The sequence below is a fragment of the Epinephelus fuscoguttatus genome, linkage group LG17, assembly GCF_011397635.1.
Source record: "Epinephelus fuscoguttatus linkage group LG17, E.fuscoguttatus.final_Chr_v1".
NCBI classification, from domain to species: Eukaryota; Metazoa; Chordata; class Actinopteri; order Perciformes; family Serranidae; genus Epinephelus; species Epinephelus fuscoguttatus.
In genome coordinates, this window is record NC_064768.1 from 33,173,161 (window position 1) to 33,192,501 (window position 19,341).

The 19,341-nt window shown below is 41.0% G+C and overlaps 1 protein-coding gene across 1 annotated transcript in view; it reads left to right on the forward strand.

The window, feature by feature from the left end:
• col28a1a (collagen, type XXVIII, alpha 1a) overlaps window positions 1-19,341 on the forward strand; it is a 34,692-nt gene continuing 15,351 nt past the window's right edge. The window contains exons 1-20 of the mRNA XM_049602784.1: window positions 1-122; window positions 2,187-2,334; window positions 3,347-3,912; window positions 4,740-4,760; window positions 5,766-5,825; window positions 6,439-6,492; window positions 6,590-6,634; window positions 8,882-8,908; window positions 9,462-9,506; window positions 9,613-9,657; window positions 12,758-12,811; window positions 12,912-12,980; window positions 13,112-13,180; window positions 14,346-14,414; window positions 14,579-14,647; window positions 14,760-14,828; window positions 14,924-14,992; window positions 15,218-15,286; window positions 15,378-15,449; window positions 15,789-15,857. Of these exons, the coding sequence (XP_049458741.1) occupies window positions 2,208-2,334; window positions 3,347-3,912; window positions 4,740-4,760; window positions 5,766-5,825; window positions 6,439-6,492; window positions 6,590-6,634; window positions 8,882-8,908; window positions 9,462-9,506; window positions 9,613-9,657; window positions 12,758-12,811; window positions 12,912-12,980; window positions 13,112-13,180; window positions 14,346-14,414; window positions 14,579-14,647; window positions 14,760-14,828; window positions 14,924-14,992; window positions 15,218-15,286; window positions 15,378-15,449; window positions 15,789-15,857 (1,668 nt within the window). The 5' untranslated portion in view covers window positions 1-122; window positions 2,187-2,207. The remainder of the gene's footprint in view (window positions 123-2,186; window positions 2,335-3,346; window positions 3,913-4,739; window positions 4,761-5,765; window positions 5,826-6,438; window positions 6,493-6,589; window positions 6,635-8,881; window positions 8,909-9,461; window positions 9,507-9,612; window positions 9,658-12,757; window positions 12,812-12,911; window positions 12,981-13,111; window positions 13,181-14,345; window positions 14,415-14,578; window positions 14,648-14,759; window positions 14,829-14,923; window positions 14,993-15,217; window positions 15,287-15,377; window positions 15,450-15,788; window positions 15,858-19,341) is intronic.

Sequence of the window (19,341 nt, forward strand, 5' to 3'; positions counted from 1 at the left end):
TCAGAGCTGCTGCAGGTTTGACTCGAGAGCTGTCTCTGCCTACAGTCCTCAAACACAGCACTGCAGCGCCTGTTCATGTCACTGATGGATTAACCCGGAGCTCTGGTGCTATTCACAAACAGGTATGTTTATACATTTACTTTAGAATACATTTACATTAACATTGACATGCTGATAAGGACACAGGCTGTTTATTTAAAACTTTTAGCCTTGTTTTAATTTATCTTGAAATAGTTTATGCTGTCATCTATAAAGACACTTATGCAGAAACTAATTAATTTTAAAATGTGTCTCCTTCAATGTGTGTGTGTATTTATCAGGGACAACTGAAGATAACTATAAACATTGAAAGACCAGCCCCATATTAGTAGTAGTATTTTTGTATTGTTGTTGTTATTGCTAGTATAGCAGGCATACTATTAATAAAGCAGTAGTTGTGACATTAGTAGCAGCAGCAGCAGCAGTTTACTGGTGTACCACATTTCATACATGGATATGACTTAAAATAAACTACCACTGCTAAACTGGTTTAAGTATCATCACAGTCAGGAGTAGTAGTGGTTATGGTAGTCAGAGCTGTAGAAGTATTTCCGTAGTGCAGCAGAGCAGTAACAGTATTACATCAGAGCTATAAATAATAATGACACGAGCATTAGCAATTGTTTTTAAGGTAGCCCACTTGTTGTAATAAATGTATCAACAGTACTTGCAGTATTTGATTAGGGTTGGGCAATATACATAGGACACTCTATCATGGTTTATGTAATTTTATATCACAGTATCAGCATATGTTGTGGCGTTAAAGCAGTTAAAAAGAACTGAGAATATATGATGTAACGACACAGGAATGTCTTTCTGTAATACATCAGATTATGTACCTGACATGTCAAAGTGCTTCAACATATCAACACAAAAATCCTGTAGGATCCAATACTGCCATAAATCAGTCCCGCTCATTGATTGCAACACCCTCCCCTGTGACCTCACACATAAGCAGAAACATTTAAGGAGTAGTTACTGCAGCGTAAATGTGTTTCCAGAATCTCTGATGGTGGATAAATGTTTGTCTCAGTTTATGCTGTCATATAGTCCAATCATAATATATTAGCCACCACTAGGACGATATTTATGACCAAATACCTCAATATTGGAAGGGCAATTAGGGCTGCAACTACCGATTATTTTCATTGTTGATTATTTCTTCGATTAGACGACTAATCATTTTATCAAAAAATGTGTTAAAATGTTGAAAAATGTCGGTCTGTCTCCCAAACCCCGAAACTATGTCATCTAATGTCTTGTTTCGTACTCACGCCAAAGGGTTTTAGTTCAGCGTCATGGGAGAGTGTGTAAAGCTGCCAATATTTGAACGTAAGAAGCTGCAATAAGAGTATTTTGGGGTACTTTTATAGTACTTTTCTATGACTCAACTGATTAGTCGATGACTAAAATAGTCACCAATTAATTTAATAGTAGATTAGTCATCGATTACTCGATTAATCATTACAGCCCTAATGGAAATGACTGTTATTGCTTTCACAAAATATGTACACACAAAGGCAAATAATAAGTTCAGAAAATTGCATCATTTTCCCGCAATGCAGCCTTTAAACCCAGGAAAAGACAAAACTTATATATCACAATATCCAATATCTAAGACGATATCTTGTCTACTATCAATATGCTATCCATGTAACATCAATACACTGCCCTGCCCTAACTCCTACTAGCAGCAGTAGTATTCATGTCATTACAAGCAGCACTGGAACACAGTCGTGTCAGTATTAGTTGCAGCAGTAGATGTTTCAAGAGCCTTCATAATAGTAACACTACTTCAAGCAGTAGAACATGGTGATAGGTGCAGCAGTTGTAGTTAGTAGAAGCAGATGTAGGTACAGAGGAAGAGGTAGTAGTGATGATGTCAAACAGCAGCTGTGATTATAAAGTGTGACCTCAGCTGAAACAGAGAGCTGAGCTGAGTGACCTGTGAACCTGTCTAGGATGCTGAAGGAATCCTCCGTGAGCAGTCACTGCAGTCTTGTCTCCCTCTTGTGTCCGTGTGACATCATGACTACTCATGACCGACTGGGATTAAGTGATGCTCTGTGGCTCATGTCAAAGGATTGATGCTGTCCATTGGTAAGTCTCATAGTAGCATAATTAAAATATCCTCTATATTTCCCCAGGCTGAGCAGCTGGACCGAACAATGACCATGCGGTGGCTCCTGAAGGTTTTGATCCTTACTCTGGCCCTGTCGAGCCCAACCAGATGCCAGAACAGAAGGAGGAAAGGACAGAGAGATGATAACCAGGTCATCATCAGTGAGGCCAAAAGTAAGTGTTATAAACAGCCATGGCATGTATTAGTGCTGTATATAACCTCATCCAAAGATACAGTGCTCATGCAGATGTTATCCTACGGTCACTGATAGAAAGTCTTAAGTTTCATCATCTGAACTCAAAGTCTTGCATTCATTCTAAGTACTAAGTGTGTTTGTGTATGTGAGGTGTTAAATAACCTAAAAGCAGCAATTTCTTGTGTCATGTAATTGCAGAAAAAGGTCAGTCAAATTAAAAATGTTGATCTTTTCAGGGGATTTAAAGGAATATGTATATGTATACACTGTAACACCGACTGGCTGCAGAGTTGATAACCCCCTAAGCCCTATGATAAGCTATTATGGCAAGGCTTAACTATACAGACCAGTGAGCAGTGATAACTAACACGTCTTTGGGGTCATCGGGTGGGAACCTCCTTTCACCATTGTTTTGGCTAGATGATCCCACGACACCTCCAGGAGGCTGAACAATGATCTCTGGTGTCCCAGAGACACTCCCCTAATGCCAACTCTCACTGCTCCCCGCACTAACCTAACACTGAATGATGGAGTATACTGTAAACAGCTAGACAAAGAGGTGGTTATACCCTGTATGCCTTTTTTTTGCCTTGATTGGATAACATTGGTTAGGTTCCATTGGAAATCCATTCATGAGTTTTCAAGGTGTCTTGTCACTGACCGAAAGTTAAACCCAGTGGTAGCATAAAATGAGAGATCAGACGTTTACCAAAGTTCACGAAATCCATTCAGAATCATCCTCTGTTCATCGTGATTATTTACAGCAAATAATAGGTAATGGTCAAGATATCTTGTTCTGGACCAGAGTCTTGAGTATTTCACAAGTATTTCATGTCCAAAAGTAGTAAGAGAAAGTGAATATCTATCAAATCAAACCTATCAATAGATAATTTATAGAAGTTTTCATATACCTCAGCACCAACTGCTTGAACCTTCTCTGAATGGTTGGTATCAGAATATAAGCCTGTTGTGTTTTGGCTCCTGTCCAGCCCTCATCTGCCCAGTGGAGATCATGTTCATCGTGGACAGCTCAGAAAAAGCCAAATCTCTGCTGTTTGAGCGTCAGAAGGACTTCATCCTGCGCTTCAGCACCAAGCTCATGAAGCTCCACTCGGCCGGCTGGCGTCTGCGTCTGCGCCTGGCCGCTCTGCAGTACAGCAGCACTGTGTCAGTGGAGCACAACTTCAGAGACTGGCAGGACCTGGACGTCTTCCAGAGCCGGGTGGCCTCCATGACCTTCATTGGCCACGGCACCTACTCCGCCTACGCCATCACCAACGCTACCCAGATTTTTGGCCGAGAGACGTCCTCCAACAGTCTGAGGGTGGCACTGTTGATGACAGATGGGACGGACCACCCGCGCAGCCCCAGCGCTGTGACGGCTGCTGCTGAGGCCAAACAGCAGAACATCAGGATGTTCACCATCAGGCTGTCGGAGGTGCCTAGGGACGGTCCCATGAATACAAAACTGAGATCCATTGCCAGCGCCCCCCCACAGCAGCACGTCCTCAGCCTTGCCGACAGCCAGCTGGATGACAGACTCTTCAATGAACTGGTCAGTCATGTCTGTGTCAGGGTTGTGTTAGAGGTCTTCAGTACATTCTCAAGTTGGGAGGTTGGAGGGTCCTCCACTGACACTTTATTTATATTTAAAGTACAAAACAAAATCTCACTGTGAATCAGAATAATTCCATTGTCAATTAGAGACTGGTCAGAGGGCCACCCAGTACCCTATGGCAGGCCTCTATATGGCCCACAGGCCAAATGTTCCCCTCACGAACTGGTGTCCCAGTTCTCCATCAGGTTAAGAGCTAACCTGACGGAGAATTGGGACACCACTTCCCCTCACGTGACCTCGCAAAACCAAGGGGAAGGTCCAAGACAAGGGCTAAGGGGAAGAAATGGAATTGGTCCTAGGTCTGTAAGGGCTTAGGGCTTGAGTCAACAAGTCTGTAAGGGATCCATTTGGGATTGGGAGAGTATCTCTAAGGCAGTGATACTCAACATTTGGCCTGTGGGCCATATAGAGGCCTGCCATAGGGTACTGGGTGGCCCTCTGACTAATCTCTAATTGACAATGGAATTATTCTGATTCACAGTGAGATTTTGTTTTGTACTTTAAATATAAATAAAGTGTCAGTGGAGGACCCTCCAACCTCCCAACAGAAGAACATGGTAAGCTCTGAATGTCCTCAAATCCTAGAAGCACCCCTGCATGCACCTGACTTGTGCAGGGCTGCTGCGACAGGTTTAGGCCCTGTTGTTTTGCAAGCGTGGCCCCTGGGCAAAGCAAGCTGAGAATCCCTGCTACAAAGTTTATTGTTTATGATTTCTGTAGGATCGGATCATGAACTGTCTAACTGTCTTTTTTCCCCCTTTCAGAACACAATTGTCAGAACTGGGGTAAGTACTGTGAACTCTATCATGAATATGTACTCACATTAGGGGTGTTGTGATGTATCGGTATTGTCGATAACAGTGCTATTTGAAATATTAAGTACTGATATCATGTTAATTATCCAGCACCTCTAAAATAATTTCTGTCTCCCTCTTTACCTCTCTATATTTTAAGTGTAATTCTTGTGTCCAAAAAGAGACGAACGCAAAACAGAGTAAAGATGAGCTCGACTGATAGCATTAATGTTACTATTATCTAAAATTTTCTGGAGATACTGCAATTATATTGTTATTGTGAATTCTTTTGGCCACAGTAATGATGTAGTGAAATTCGGATATCATACCAGCCTGAACTCACATGATCATTTTCTCTTTTATTATGATTAAGAACAATGTTTTCCTTTGATGGCCAGGATTTTTGCTTTGTTGTTTCTTCTGTTTCATTTTTTTCCTCTTTTGCTTTAAATGTAAAGCACATTGTTGATTATTCTGTTGTCTTTCTATCTTTTCCCAATGTGCAGAGAATAATTTTGCTGCTCACAATAGTCTTTTTTGTCTCATCAGAAATAAATCAGCTTGTTATATGGAGATTACTAAATTCTGAACTGTTTCTCCTCATAGTAATAAGGAGCGAAGGAATAAAGCAGAAGGAGTTCTTTTGCTGTGCACAGAGGTTTCTCAACTCAGAGAACAGATAAAATACACTAAGTCGAGACTTGAATTTGATCACTGAAATTGTGCAGGCTCAATCAAGTTTTCTTTTAGATCTTACTGTTATCTCAGTAGTAGTTCAGAAAAATATAGATGACTGCAGTGAGAAATTAAATTAAATTGGGCTCAGTATCGGGCTGAGACAAGAGGAAGGCTATTTTTCAGGAGCTGAATTCAAGAAGTATGAGAAAATGGTCATATTGGCGTTATATTGAGCTCAGCTATGTCTAGGAGAAAGAGACTGGACAAAGAAGAGATCTTATTTTGAATTTTCATTTCCTCTGGGTGTCTTTATTCCAGTGCCCACAGCCAAAGACCTGTCTGTGTGAGAGGGGGGAGAGGGGTCACCCTGGCAGCCCGGTGAGTATACTATAGTATGCTCATTTACATCACCACTTAAACATGTTTTGTAATGTATTTTGTACCAAATGTACCCCCTGACATTTTCCTATGAATGATACCAGTGGTAGTGTCTGCTGGCTGCAGGTTAGCAGTCACTTCCTCAGCCACACAGAGCCCAGTAAGCCTCACACAGAGGCTTGTTATCCCTGAATAGCGGGGGATTCTCCCAGCCTCAGTCAGTACCAGGGCTGGTGGCCTCCCCCCAGCAGGTGCGTCTGGCGTGCCTCCAAAGCACTACAGGGAAAAAGATGTGAAAGAGCAGGAATTGTTTCCCACAATGTAAGTGTAGCAGGTGGTGCAGGGGCCAGCTGAAAGGGCTGTTTTCACTGGTAGAGAGGCCCGTGGAAAGAAGCAAAGGTCAACGACGGAAGATTAAACATATGCAAACACACTGGCTGAGAAGATCTGAGAACCTGCTGCACTGAGGTGGAGGTTTATATTGGACAGGGGTTACAGACAGGTCGCCCTCAGAATGCCCTATCTCACCTTTGCCTATACACACACAGAGTCCCAACTAAAAGGGGCCCAAATATTCTCGTTCGGCACAATCTCTCCCTTTTCTTTCATCCAGGGGAAACCAGGCGAGCCAGGGTCTGATGGAGCTCCAGGTCCAAAGGGATCTCGCGTAAGTCTCTATTGTCTCCATAATCCAGCGCTGGTAACAGAAAGAATCCATGAAGTGGTGTTTGATGTGCTGTTTTGTCTGGGCTCGGTCACTGTAGGGGGAACCTGGCATTAATGGACGTCCAGGGATGGAGGGCCTTGAGGTAATCATTGAATGTTTTTCTCAGCCTTCCCTTGGGTCAACCTGTAAATCTGAGTATGGTATTCTTTTGTATTCTGTGTTGATGAGCATAGAAGGAGCTCCAAACAGATTATACTGACCCTTTCCTTCATGTTTTACCCTTCAAACGATGTACAGTTAAATGATGTATTCTATTTAACAATTTACCAGGCAATGTTGAAGGAGCTTTATGCAAAATTCAGAGCGTATGAGATGTCTGGAGACAGTTCTCAACATGGAGGTGGCTAGCAGCTCACTGTGCTAACTTCATTAACAGTGCTAAACAATGACAACAGAAGTGACAGAGCTAAAAGTGTTAAACCATAGACCTCATACAATATTGGACGCAACCAATAGCCACCATGACATCACCCCTTGGTTTGCAGACTCCCATACTATAGCCTCGAGTTTGGCACTTTGGCCATCGCCACTTTGGGTTTTTTTTTTGGAGCCAGCAGTGACCATATTTGGACAATAGTGGAGATACCCTTTAAGCTAGCTGCTATCTTAGTTAGCACCTTGCATTTTCATCTATGATTAACTATGTCGATACTATTCCTAATACTTATTTTTGCTAGTGTAAAACAAAATGTAGGCTATTTACTGGAAAAACTGAATGTCTGACTCCTTATAGGGTCTTTTAATAGAAACAAATACTGAACAAGACTTTTTTTAGGTGACCAAAATGTTGCAATTACCTAGCCTGGAAATCCAGACCGAAATCTAGAAAGATTAAGGGTCTGGCAATGAGTAATGAAAATGGCCCAACTCAAGGGGCGGCACCAAGCATGCATTTGTAAATATCACTGCACGCAATTGGATAACACTACGACCAATCAGAACAATACACGGGGTGATGTATACTCTTAGCTACCAGCAGAGCTAACTGGTAGATTAGACTCTTGCTGTATCCGGTCGGCAAAACAGCAAAAACGTCCTTCTTGCAAAGGAAAGACTCGAGCGCCGTCTTCTGTTCCTCTTTTAGAGAAAAAGCCAAGTCTAACTCGTTCATTGTAGCGGCCAAAGCCGTTTCAAACAACTGGTGTTCATCCGTAGCCACCTTGCAATGTTTACTGACTGATTCCAGACTTCGTCGTCACAGCGCTGTCGTCATCTGTTTAGCTCGCCTCTGGCCCGCCTATATCAGATACGATGTGATTGGTGCAGCTCGGCCCCAACGGCATGGGTAATGAGCATCATTACTGATTGCCAGAGTGACTCGCTGAGCAAACTCAAATTGTGCTCTCACGAGAACTCTGGATTTCCAGGGTAGCAATTACCTTTAATGAACTGAAAACTGTCAGTGACAGCTAAGGTATAAGCTATGTCTATACTCTGTGAATCTGGGGTTACGCCATGGTTATGTTGCCATTGTTGCCATTTTAATGACAGCGCCCACCTGTCAAAGTGGCCACACCCTTTATTATGTGATATTTTAAGACTAAAATTCCCCCCTATACAGTTGTGATGATCAGGAAAATAAGCTTTAGATACCAGACAGTTTTTCATACCAGGCTGTGAACATGTTAAATCCTGCTGTAAAGTTGGGCATTTAAACACTGGAGTCTCTGGGGATTGACTCGCTTCTGGAGCCAGCCTCAAGTGGCCATTAGAGGAACTGCAGTTTTGGCACCTCAGCTTTGGCTTTATTTTTAAGCCCATCAATATTAACATTACAACATTAAGTACAGGAACTGAGAGGCAAGCACACTAGCTCTCTAACAACATCTGATCCATTTTTGGTCAATCTTCGGCTATAGCACAGCTTTATAAGTCACTGTTCAGTTGCAATGTAACTTCTGACAACCTCACAGTGATGACAAGACTAAGACATCACTGTGCCCAGCTGTTTTCATCCAAGTAATGACATTTTGCCAGTTAGTTTCCTCCTGCTTCCATTCATTGTGTTAGCTAATGATCACCTCCTGATAACGCACAGACATGATGGAAGTATTTTATTTTTTCTCTCACTCTGGAGGAGTACATTTATATCCTGAAATGTTAATTAACTAACTTCATAGGTAAATACAACTTATATATAATTTGCCAAATAAAACCATCTATAGCATAATCTGGACAGAATCCATTTTTCTTATTATATAAAACTTTTTGCCATCTATAAAATCTCCTGTCACTTTAAGTAGTGCTGTTTGGTGCTGGTTTGGTGACTTTCTACCACAGTAACATGATGTCTGATATATGATTTTAATTAAAATTTTCCTTTTTATAGGGTCGACCTGGCAGCAAAGGGGAGAAGGTATGTATGTATTATTATCATCATTATTATAATTATTGATATCAGACATATATAAAATACAATTTTTATTCGTGATAACTCACCACTGCAAAATGCAGGTAGAAAGTATGTCTACATTGTTGCTATGCCTTTTTAAGTGCTCTGTGATTTACACAGGGGTGACATGTATTTGTAGGCCAACCCGGAACATTAACATCAATTTGGTTCCCTCAACAAAAAGCCAGTAGTATTTTTCCAGAGGGCTTTGGCTTGTTGCAGAAAATAAGATCTGTGGCCAACAACACTTTTATGATTTTTCACTGCAGTCACCAAAAGTAAAAAGTTAATGTTAGACTATAAATGAATTACACTGCAGATGCATGACTGAAGCCGTGTTCAGCTTGATGACGTTTTGTCTCATTGAGCTACTTTTTAGGACCATTTTTGGACTTCTTCCTGCAGCACTTGACTGCAGAGCCTGCAGACATTATGAGCAGTGTCAGACAGTTTGACTTGGCTCAGTGTCCAGCTTTCAGAGTAACTCTCTTGTATCTTTACTGGTTGTATTTCCTAGGGAGAACTGGGTGAATGTGGTGTCCCCGGTAAAAAGGGAGAACAAGTAGGTTTCAGTATTTATTTATTTATTTATTTATTTAATCAACATTATGACTTTTTTTTCTGTGGCCAAGAGCTGTCTGTAAATATGATGATGCTTCTGTCCTCAGGGTGCAGCTGGACCTCCTGGCCCCAGAGGAACCAGAGGAGAGCAGGTGAAGCTTTGAACTTTTAATTTGTCTTTGGGCACATTAAACACCAATGTTACATTCTGTGATCATTGTGGAGTCCAGAAATATTCAAGGAGTCAATTTTGGTCAGTGAGGTTGCAGACTGTATCCAACTGAAAGTCCCCCCATGAACAAAATGTCTCTACTATGGTGGCAGACATGAAAACATGAATTGCTCTATCTAGAGCCAGTGTTTGGTCACTCGTTCAGGGCTACTGTAGAAACAAACGTGGACTTCCTGGAGGTAGACACAGCCAGGCTAGCTGTTTCCCCTTGCTTCCTGTCTTTATGCTAGGCTAGGCTAACTGTATCCTGACTCCAGCTCCGTATTTAATTGGCAACGACCTTTAATGTTTATGTGTCATGTAAAAGCCTGATATCCCCATCATGCAGTGCACCTATAAACACACACAAATAAGGCAAATTTTAATATAGAAACTGAAGAGACCTCTCTGTGTATGAACCTTCATACCTGAATGGGTGTGTGGTCAAATTGAAAGATTCCTGCGTCCCCCCACATCCGCGCTGGAACAATCAGCGCTGCAGTGAAAGCCACACACTCTGAGTCCATCTCCTGCTCTGCACTTGTGGAATGTGAGCTGTGGATTAGGTCTTATCCCCCTCCTAATGTAGCCTTTCCAAAGCGGGGAATCCAAGCTTGCAATGTTTGGTTGTAGTCTTTGAGCAGACGTTGTCCCAGAGGATTAGGATTTGGGCACATGTTATCCATTCCCTCTCTTCTTAAATGCTTGTTGCCCCCTTCAGCATCGGTAGAACAACAGCAGCCTTCGTCAGTGTCATTAGGTTTCACGTCTTTCTGATCTGTCTCCAGTTCCCATGAAATGTACCTACGTACACTGTCAAAATGTATTCATAAAACTGGAATACCAGAGTATACACCATCACAGTATCAGTGTCCACCAGTCCTTAAACAGCTGGAAAAAGTCAGTTTATCTTTTGTCTGTTTTACACCTTCAATTTATGAAATGATCTCAGTTTGAAGGACCAGCTGGTGTTTGTGCATGCTTTGGCACATTTACAACAAATCACATCTATTTTACGTTTCATTTTCCAAAGCATGCTTTTGCCTGGAGCTTCAGTACAAAAGCACTAAAGTTACTCAGTACAGTAAAGTATTGTAATAGCAATGTCAGTTTCTCAAATGGGGGTACGCAAATGCCTAGGGGTACGTGAAGGTACTGCTGGAGGGACGGAGAGAAAGTTGAAAATGGAAAATATAAGAATAAATCATGAAAATACTGCAGGTTTTTATTCATTTATTTCTTTTTTTGATAATAATGATAAGATTTAAAATACCAAGAACTTTTTTTTTTCTTTTTTACACTTTTCTAAGCAAAGTGTCGTAGTCAAGAATTCAGGAAAAGAGAGTACTAAAGCCAAAATAGTTTCAGAACCACTGGTCTAGTTTGAGGAGTCCAGTGGCTAACTGTCTACTTCCTGGAGCCTTTCCTACTTTACAATCTCCTTGTAACTGGTGGCCCTTTCTGTTGTGCTGGTTATTAAAAAGACCTATATAAGGAATCAAATCTAACACCGACAACTGTAGATTTATTTTCTAGTAATTATGTAGTTTATGCTAATTAAATGTTCCTAACTGCAGCTGAGCAGATGTATTCTGCAGTCTTGTTCACTCCTGGCTAGTGATTCATTAAAAATGATAGACCATTAAACTGATGCGCAAATCGTGAACTGCCTTCTCTTCGGCGCTCCGAGGCTAAATACAGCAAATAAAAAAATTAAAATAAAAAATTAAAATGAATGAATTACTACTACTTGTTTTATTTATTTGTATTTAGAATATTTATTTATTCATTTTTATTATTTATTTTATATTTTAATTTATTTTATTTCATATTTCATTTCATATTTATTTTGATTATTTATTTATTATTTTAACACATTTTTGTTATTATTTATTTTACTTTTATTACTTTATTATTTTTATTTTTATTTATTGGTGATGTAATCAAGGTATTTTTCTGGGTTGTCACTTGTTTCAATCTTTTAACTTGCACTGTGTACAGTTGTAGCTTTTAAAAATTGTCACTGTACTGGTACAATGACAATAAAGGACTTCTGTTCCTTTCTATTTTATTCTTCATATTGATCCCTTTCCTAATTTCCACTCTAAATGTTTACATCTCACAGTCTCCCAAATCTATAGAGTAGAAAGGGTCAAAACATTGGGAAAAAAAGACCTAAACCCCCAATAAATGTAAAAAAAAACAAAAAAAAAAACAACCTCTGGTCTTTGATTTAAGTGAACATAACTGGTCAAACTCAAAAATGCAAAAAGTAGTTTAGATTGTATTAAATTAAAATGTCCAATATTTAATGTAATAATAAACTTATAACTTCATACTTCATAAGTCAGGTCATCTATCAGTCAGCCTTAAGCCTGATATTGCAGGTAATGCACAAGATGATAATGCATTTACAGCTCTGATTGTTTTGAAATATCACCAGAACTGAAAAAGCAAATGTCATCAGAATTATGACTTTACAAATTATTCACAACATTTAATAAATGAACCCTTAAGATGAATAAATTGGCCATGAGATAGGAACCTTGACAGTGTTGACAATTTTATTTTACAGTCACATGAATCATGAGCATGTTTGGTTGATTTCAGTTGTTCTTTTATGATGTGATGTTGAATATCTGTGGATTTATCACATTTAAAGTTGAAATCTGTGTCAGAGCTTCACGTGGAGGAAACACTCACGCACTTCAGTCACACTCCTCTTAGTGTCCAGCAGAGGGCAGTCACACTTCACCAGCAAGTGCCACACACACACACACACACACACACACACACACACACACACACACACACACACTTTGTTCCCAATGTTTTAAACGTCAAATATATGTGTCATGCATGATTAACAGGTACATTAAAACATGCGCAGCCCTGAGAATTAAAAAGCATTTAAAGTAATGTCTGTCTGTCCAAATATACCTAGGATACTGATTAGCTGGTAAAGAGTTTATCTTTTTATCAGTGAATTCTTTTCATGTTATTTATGCATTCATGTGTATTTACCTTCCCCTTGGTCTCAGGGATCCAGGGGAGTATCTGGAGACCAGGGTCCAGAGGGGACACCTGGATCTAAAGTAAGAACACTGGCAGTCACGTTTCAAACATGTCAAGTAAATAAGTTTGTTCACAACTGCTGTAGGCACATTTGTAAGTGTCTTTTTTGTCGCCTAAAAGGGTGACCGAGGTCTGAGGGGTGCACCTGGACCTCCAGGAGATAACGGCATTGGGTTCCCTGGTCCCAAGGTAAATCTGTGTTCAGTTAGATAATTCATGTAATAAAGAACATTTTCCTACTTCAGTGTCTGCAGGAAGGTCAGTGTGTGTGTCCTGAGTACATGTCAGATTATCTCTAATCTTTAAGCTTTATCTTTTAGGGTGACAAGGGGAACCAGGGAAGACCAGGCCCCCCTGGACCGATGGGTATGGGTGAACCAGGGACACTGGTGAGTTCACAAAACTAAGTGAAACTACAGTGTTGTTATAGCCAATATAATGCCATCAGCCTGAGCTACTTAAGACTTTTTGTTATCAGTATGTGTTTTTATTTTGGAACAGAGACATGTTGTTAAATCCAGTCCACTCGTGTACAAAACACTGTGTTCCATCCCAAGAAATATTGAAGTTTCACAGTTTACGATTGTTTAAAATTAATGGAAGTTGGCACGGAATTAAAATTAGATTTTTTTTTTTTTAAGCAGCTGTGTACGATGGGAACAGTCTAACATTACCACTATTGAACTTTTAAGGATGAAATTTAAGACATTACATTGGAAATCATTATTTTTTTAAATTTCTTTATTAATGATCTATTATTAACAATTAATTTATCATCATTATTATTATTATAATTATTATTAATTATAATGTATTTTTTTTAAAATTTCACTTCTATAAATCCAGTTTTTATATCTGAATTTGACCAACTCAATTTGAGCAAATTGAATTTTTTATTTATTTATTTATTATTATTGGGCACTGGGCTTTCATATAAATTTCAAACTTTGAAAGTGAAATATTTTAATGCGATTTGGTAGAACTTAAATTTCAACATTAAATATTCAGCAGTGGTTACATTCATTTTTTATTTATGTATTTCTTTTTCTTCATAATTCAGTTTCTTGCAAACTTCAAATAATTTTCTTCTTCCTTTGCTTCCATAGAAATTCAGTTTAAATGGCCAGTCCACTCAAATGCCCCCAAAACACATTATGTCACTCATGCAATGTGATTGTTCTAAAAACTAAACTGCAACATGTTTTTTCCATAAATGTCCTAAATACTCAGGATAAGCCATAAACTAAGTGATTTTTTCCTTTTCCTTTTCTGTTGAATTTTGCTTTTCAAATGTAATTGTTCAATGCTCTGAGCAGCATAAACACACTTAAATGTATCTCCATTGTATTGTGAAGGCAGCAGTGGAAAATAAATCTTGAACTGACCCTTTAAAACATGTAACGTATTGTTGGCAGTGCAGCTGTTTCTCCATCAACTAACCGTGTGTTACTGTTGTGTTAACGTCATAGTGTGTCCAGTATATGATTACTACTGTAATGTAATGCCTGTTAATTCAGTATTGAATATTTAGTATCTTTGTGTCGATGTGTTTAGGGCCCAGCAGGGCCACCAGGGATGCAAGGATCACCAGGGTCTCCAGGTGAGGGTCTGCCAGGGCCCAAGGTAAGTTCCAGGACAAGATGGTTCATTACAGCTCATTTATTTATCCTTTAATTAAGACAGTCTGCAAAGTGTTGGGATAAACATTTCAAAAAACAATCATAAATATCTTAGAAAATATAGGATGTGGCATATTAGTGAGACTAACTCCTGTGTGTTTCTTGCAGGGCGACAGAGGGTACGAGGGTCCCAAGGGGAGCCGTGGACCTCCAGGAGTTGGGTACAAAGGTGATAAGGTACGGTTAAATGTTAAACATGGTTGGGACTGCAGACACTTGGGTCGTAAAAAAGAAACCTGTGATGCTGTAAAGGATGACCTGTCTGACCTCTCACCTGTCTGACCCTCAGGGGAACACAGGGGCCCCGGGGCTGCCGGGCTTGGTGGGGTTTCCAGGGGCAGGCGTGCAAGGAGAAAAGGCAAGGCCAACGAAAATGTTAGGAATTTACTACCCCGATTTATCCTTTACTTTTGTAGCTATATTTTAAATGCTGATGTTTCTCTCTGGTTTTAGGGGGACCAAGGTCCAACTGGGCCCTCTGGACCCAGAGGACCTCCTGGCCTGGGTATAGTTGGACAAAAGGTCAGTAGCAGTTTGTAGTAGAGAGCTGACAGTGTAGCTTTGATGCTATTAAAAGCAATCAGTTTGGATAACATTAATTTCATGAGAAGAAAAATACAGTAAAATAAATGACTTAAAGCGAGACTGTGTGAAATGTGAAAGAAGAAAAAAGACCAGGCGTCACATTTTTGTCATGCATCTGTCATTTAATGTGATTATCAGTAAGTGATTTCTGTTGCTTCCCAGGGTGACCAGGGTTTCCCCGGAGAGCCTGGACCTCAGGGCGAGAGGGGTGTTGGTGAGCCAGGACCAAAGGTACAACGACCAGACTCCTCTTTGAATGAGCAGCTTTAATAAGACGCACAGTGTGGATCTAAAAGTGTTGAGTGTATTTGTGGATTTCCAGGGGGAGCCAGGGCCTGATGGAGCTGCTGGGATACCTGGGATTCCTGGCGAGGATGGAGCTGTTGGGCCTAAGGTGAGTCGCTGACTGGAGGTCAGAGGTCACAAATTGTAAAATGACATGCTCCAATCTGGAGTTCAGATATTGAACATACCCAATCACCACACAGTTAGTCTGTGTGACATCATGATGCACTAGAAGACGTGGATGGAAACTGATCCTTCTCTGCATCATGTCCCACCTCAGCATCTTGTTCCAACAGGAATGACATCATAGCTGAAAATCCTGCTTGAGTCACCAAATAAATGTTGCGCCTTGCTCTGCATACACTCACAAGCATCACAAACTCCTGATTCTCTGGAAAATGTTGGTTTGTTAATGCTTTGACGCAGTTTGCTCTACTGTCTAATCCAGGGAGAGATGGGATTGCCAGGTCTGCGAGGCCTAGAGGGAGCACCGGGGAAAGGCATTCCTGGAGAAAAGGTAATCCCTCCCAGTCATCAGAGGATATCCTGATTCTTGTTTGTTCATGAACAAGTGTTGCTTTGTTTTAACAGCCCCTGCATGTGAGCTTTAATGCCTCCGCAGGTGACAGAGGAATTATGTTTTCAGGTTTCATCTGTCCTATTCTCACGAATGTGATATCTCAGGAACGCTTTTAGGGAATTTCTTCAAATTTTGCATAAGCATCCACGAGGACTCAGGGATGAACTGGTAGAATTTGCTGGCTAAAGGTCACTGTGAATTCACAAAACACATTTTGGGCCGTAACTCAAGAATATATACTCTAAGTGTGACAATTTTTTTTACACAAATGTCTAGTAGGATAAAACAATTAAGTATTGACAGTTTATATCCAAAAGGTCAAAGGTCAACATCACTTTGACATCATGTTCAATGTTCAGTGTGTCATTGTTCTGCAAAAACCCTTTTATGGCCATTATTTAACGCCGTAACTCAAGAAAGGAAGAGGAGACATTTGGTCAGATACTGAATTTTCCTAGTCGACCAATAGTCTTCATTTAGGGCCATTAGTTGCATGTTTATGATATTAACTTCATCATTAAATTTCTTCTTCTCGGCGCTCTACCAGGGCTGCAACCATTCTCGGAACCCATCGGCTGTATTCGGCGTCTGACTTCCGGCAGACGGCGATACAGCCTCTGGGGGCAGACCCCCATTTTTTTTTGGCATTCCGGTTTGATTTGGGCGGAGGAGGCGAATTTCCGTTCCCGACTTCCGTTTATATATAAGTAAATATGCTGAACCATTGCGATGGATTCAGAGTTTGCAGTGACGCCAATTATGTTCCGCCTCGTTAGTTCACCGCACGGACCGTTTAACCTGGCAACAACTGCAGCCGGCTCAAACGTGATTGGTCAATATCACACGGACTACAAACAGCCTACAACTGGAAACCAGGGCTCTTCTCTACATTCACTGAATGTAGAGTCTGTATATAGAGAGTAGGCTGCAACCGACCCCGGCGGGGCCAATCCGAGGACCTAACTAATCGGTAGTAGCGACGGGCGGTGTGCACAAAGGGCAGGGACTTAATCAACGCGAGCTTATGACCCGCGCTTACTGGGAATTCCTTGTTCATGGGAATTAATTGCAGTCGCCAATTCCTATCACGAGTGGGGTTCAGGGGGGTACCCACGCCTCTTGGCGAAGGGTAGACACATGCTGATCCACTCCAGTGGCGGCTGCTGGTCTTTCAAACAGGGCAAGCTCACTTTAAGTTTACATCATAAAATGTGTCATATTGTAGCGAGGCAGTAACTTATAAAAGGAACATTTAATTGAAGCTGTTTCTCAACCACACTCATGCCATAGAACCACAGCAAAACACACCTCAAAGATTTTCAGATGGGTTTAAACACTTGAACTGTACAAACGGTGAAAATGAGCTATATCGCTTATGGAAATAAGGGACTCTGTCAGAAGACTCCACTCGCAAATATCCGCATGGGACTGAGCTCAAAATGCGACGATGCCGGTGTGTATTTCCAAAGCGCTGTCAGGGACAAAGGGGTTCAGCCTTTTAGACAGTTCCTCCAATCATCATGCAGACACCGAGCGTCCTTTCCCGCCTACAGCTCCATTAGGTCCCAGGGAAGCTGAGCCTCCCTGGAAGTGACGATTTTGTCGCAGCTATCCAATGACCGTCTCACTTTGCTGCATGAAAAAAACCTGCTCAACGCTGTCTCATAGGAATGCTTGGAGGCTCCGCGTCCACCGTGCTGACACGAGAATGTATGACAGGGAGGTCGTGTTTGAAAACTGGTGAGAAACAGCTGATGTTTGAACATCATAGTCATGATGTGAAATGCATCCTAGCGCGCATTTAATGCAATGTAAATTCTTATTTTGATGTAAATTCAATAGTGCATATTTGACCATTTCTTCTATGAAATTTTAGGGGAAGTTCAGCCTCTCTTGTTGTCTCAGAGCAATCGCCCCTGATCCACTCAGTGTGGCGCGCCTGCAACCCCGGACATCTAAGGGCATCACAGACCTGTTATTGCTCAATCTTGTGTGGCTGAACACTTGTCCCTCTAAGAAGTTGGACGCTGACTGCGTAACTAGTTAGCTTGCCGGAGTCTCGTTCGTTATCGGAATCAACCAGAGAAATCACTACAGCAACTAAGAACGGCCATGCACCACCACCCACAGAATTGAGAAAGAGCTATCAATCTGTCAGTCCTTTCCGTGTCCAGGCCGGGTGAGGTTTCCCGTGTTGAGTCAAAATTGAGTTTTTTCTGCGACTAAGCGACCAATGAAATCTGGCGACTAACGTCTGGTTGACAACAATGATCTTGTTTCTCTGGTAGTCCACTGCAAGCTCTCTGGTTTTGCTGATGTTGAGCTTCAGGTGATTGTCAGTGCACCATGTGACTCTCTGAAGCTCTGTATCAGTCCTCTGTGCTCTGCTGTAAAAATAAGCTCTGACAGCATGTATTCACTGCAATCATACATGTCAGTATAGTGATAACTTCCATTTGGCCAAAAAAAATACACTTAACACCTTCATTAAAGTCCTTCAGAATCTTCACTTCATATATTATATGAGTCTGGACAGACAAACTGCAACTTGACTGGCTGGCGGTGGCATTCAAAAGCGACGCATACATTCTGGTTTGAACATGCAAGTTGTGAAAAGCCGTGTGCGTAAGTAGAGTTGAAAGTAGCTAGGTACATATTTACATACCTTTACTGACAATGGCTTCATTGATTGATTCATTGATGTCTGTGCAACGTTGACCTACTGGATTATTGTATTGAGTTATATTGACCTTACAGATATATGGCGTATGCATTACGACAGCTCCAGGATTGCCGTATGCCCCACCCCACTGAGCTCAGTGTGTAGTGTGGGCATAATGAGTGTGTGGTGAGTGACGGTGGGTGAGCTCAGAGCAGACAGGTGTGATGCAGAGAGGAAATTAGGAGTAAAGATGTCAAGTGGTTGTAAATGTAGCTTTCAGTTGGTCCGTGGGTTAACACTGCAGCTATTCATGACCAAGAAAAGTTCCCCGTGTCTTGTCTCTCAGCTGCTGGGTGACATAAAGCTGGTTAGCATCAACCTTCATCCTTGAGCAAGACAAAGGCTCCTAGTTTCCTAACACACTACATGATGGCTGCCCATGTAAGAGGGGCTTTGCGTTTAACTGTGACTTCCTAATTTTTGCACACATTTTTTTATTTTTTTTATTTAGAGCTAAGTTGTATCATGAATTAAATTGTGTGTCAGTATTTGCATGCCTTTATTTGATTTATGATATCTTCTCTATCTTCATCCATCCCAGCATACGAAAAATACATGATCATCCTGTTTATGTACATGACACGACCAATATGTTAACTCATAATCCTGTACAGCAGATAATCCTGATACTCAATTATGTATGAAAGCATATTCACTACTGTATGTGTTAGTGAGTGCAGTGGTGATTAGTTTGTTTAC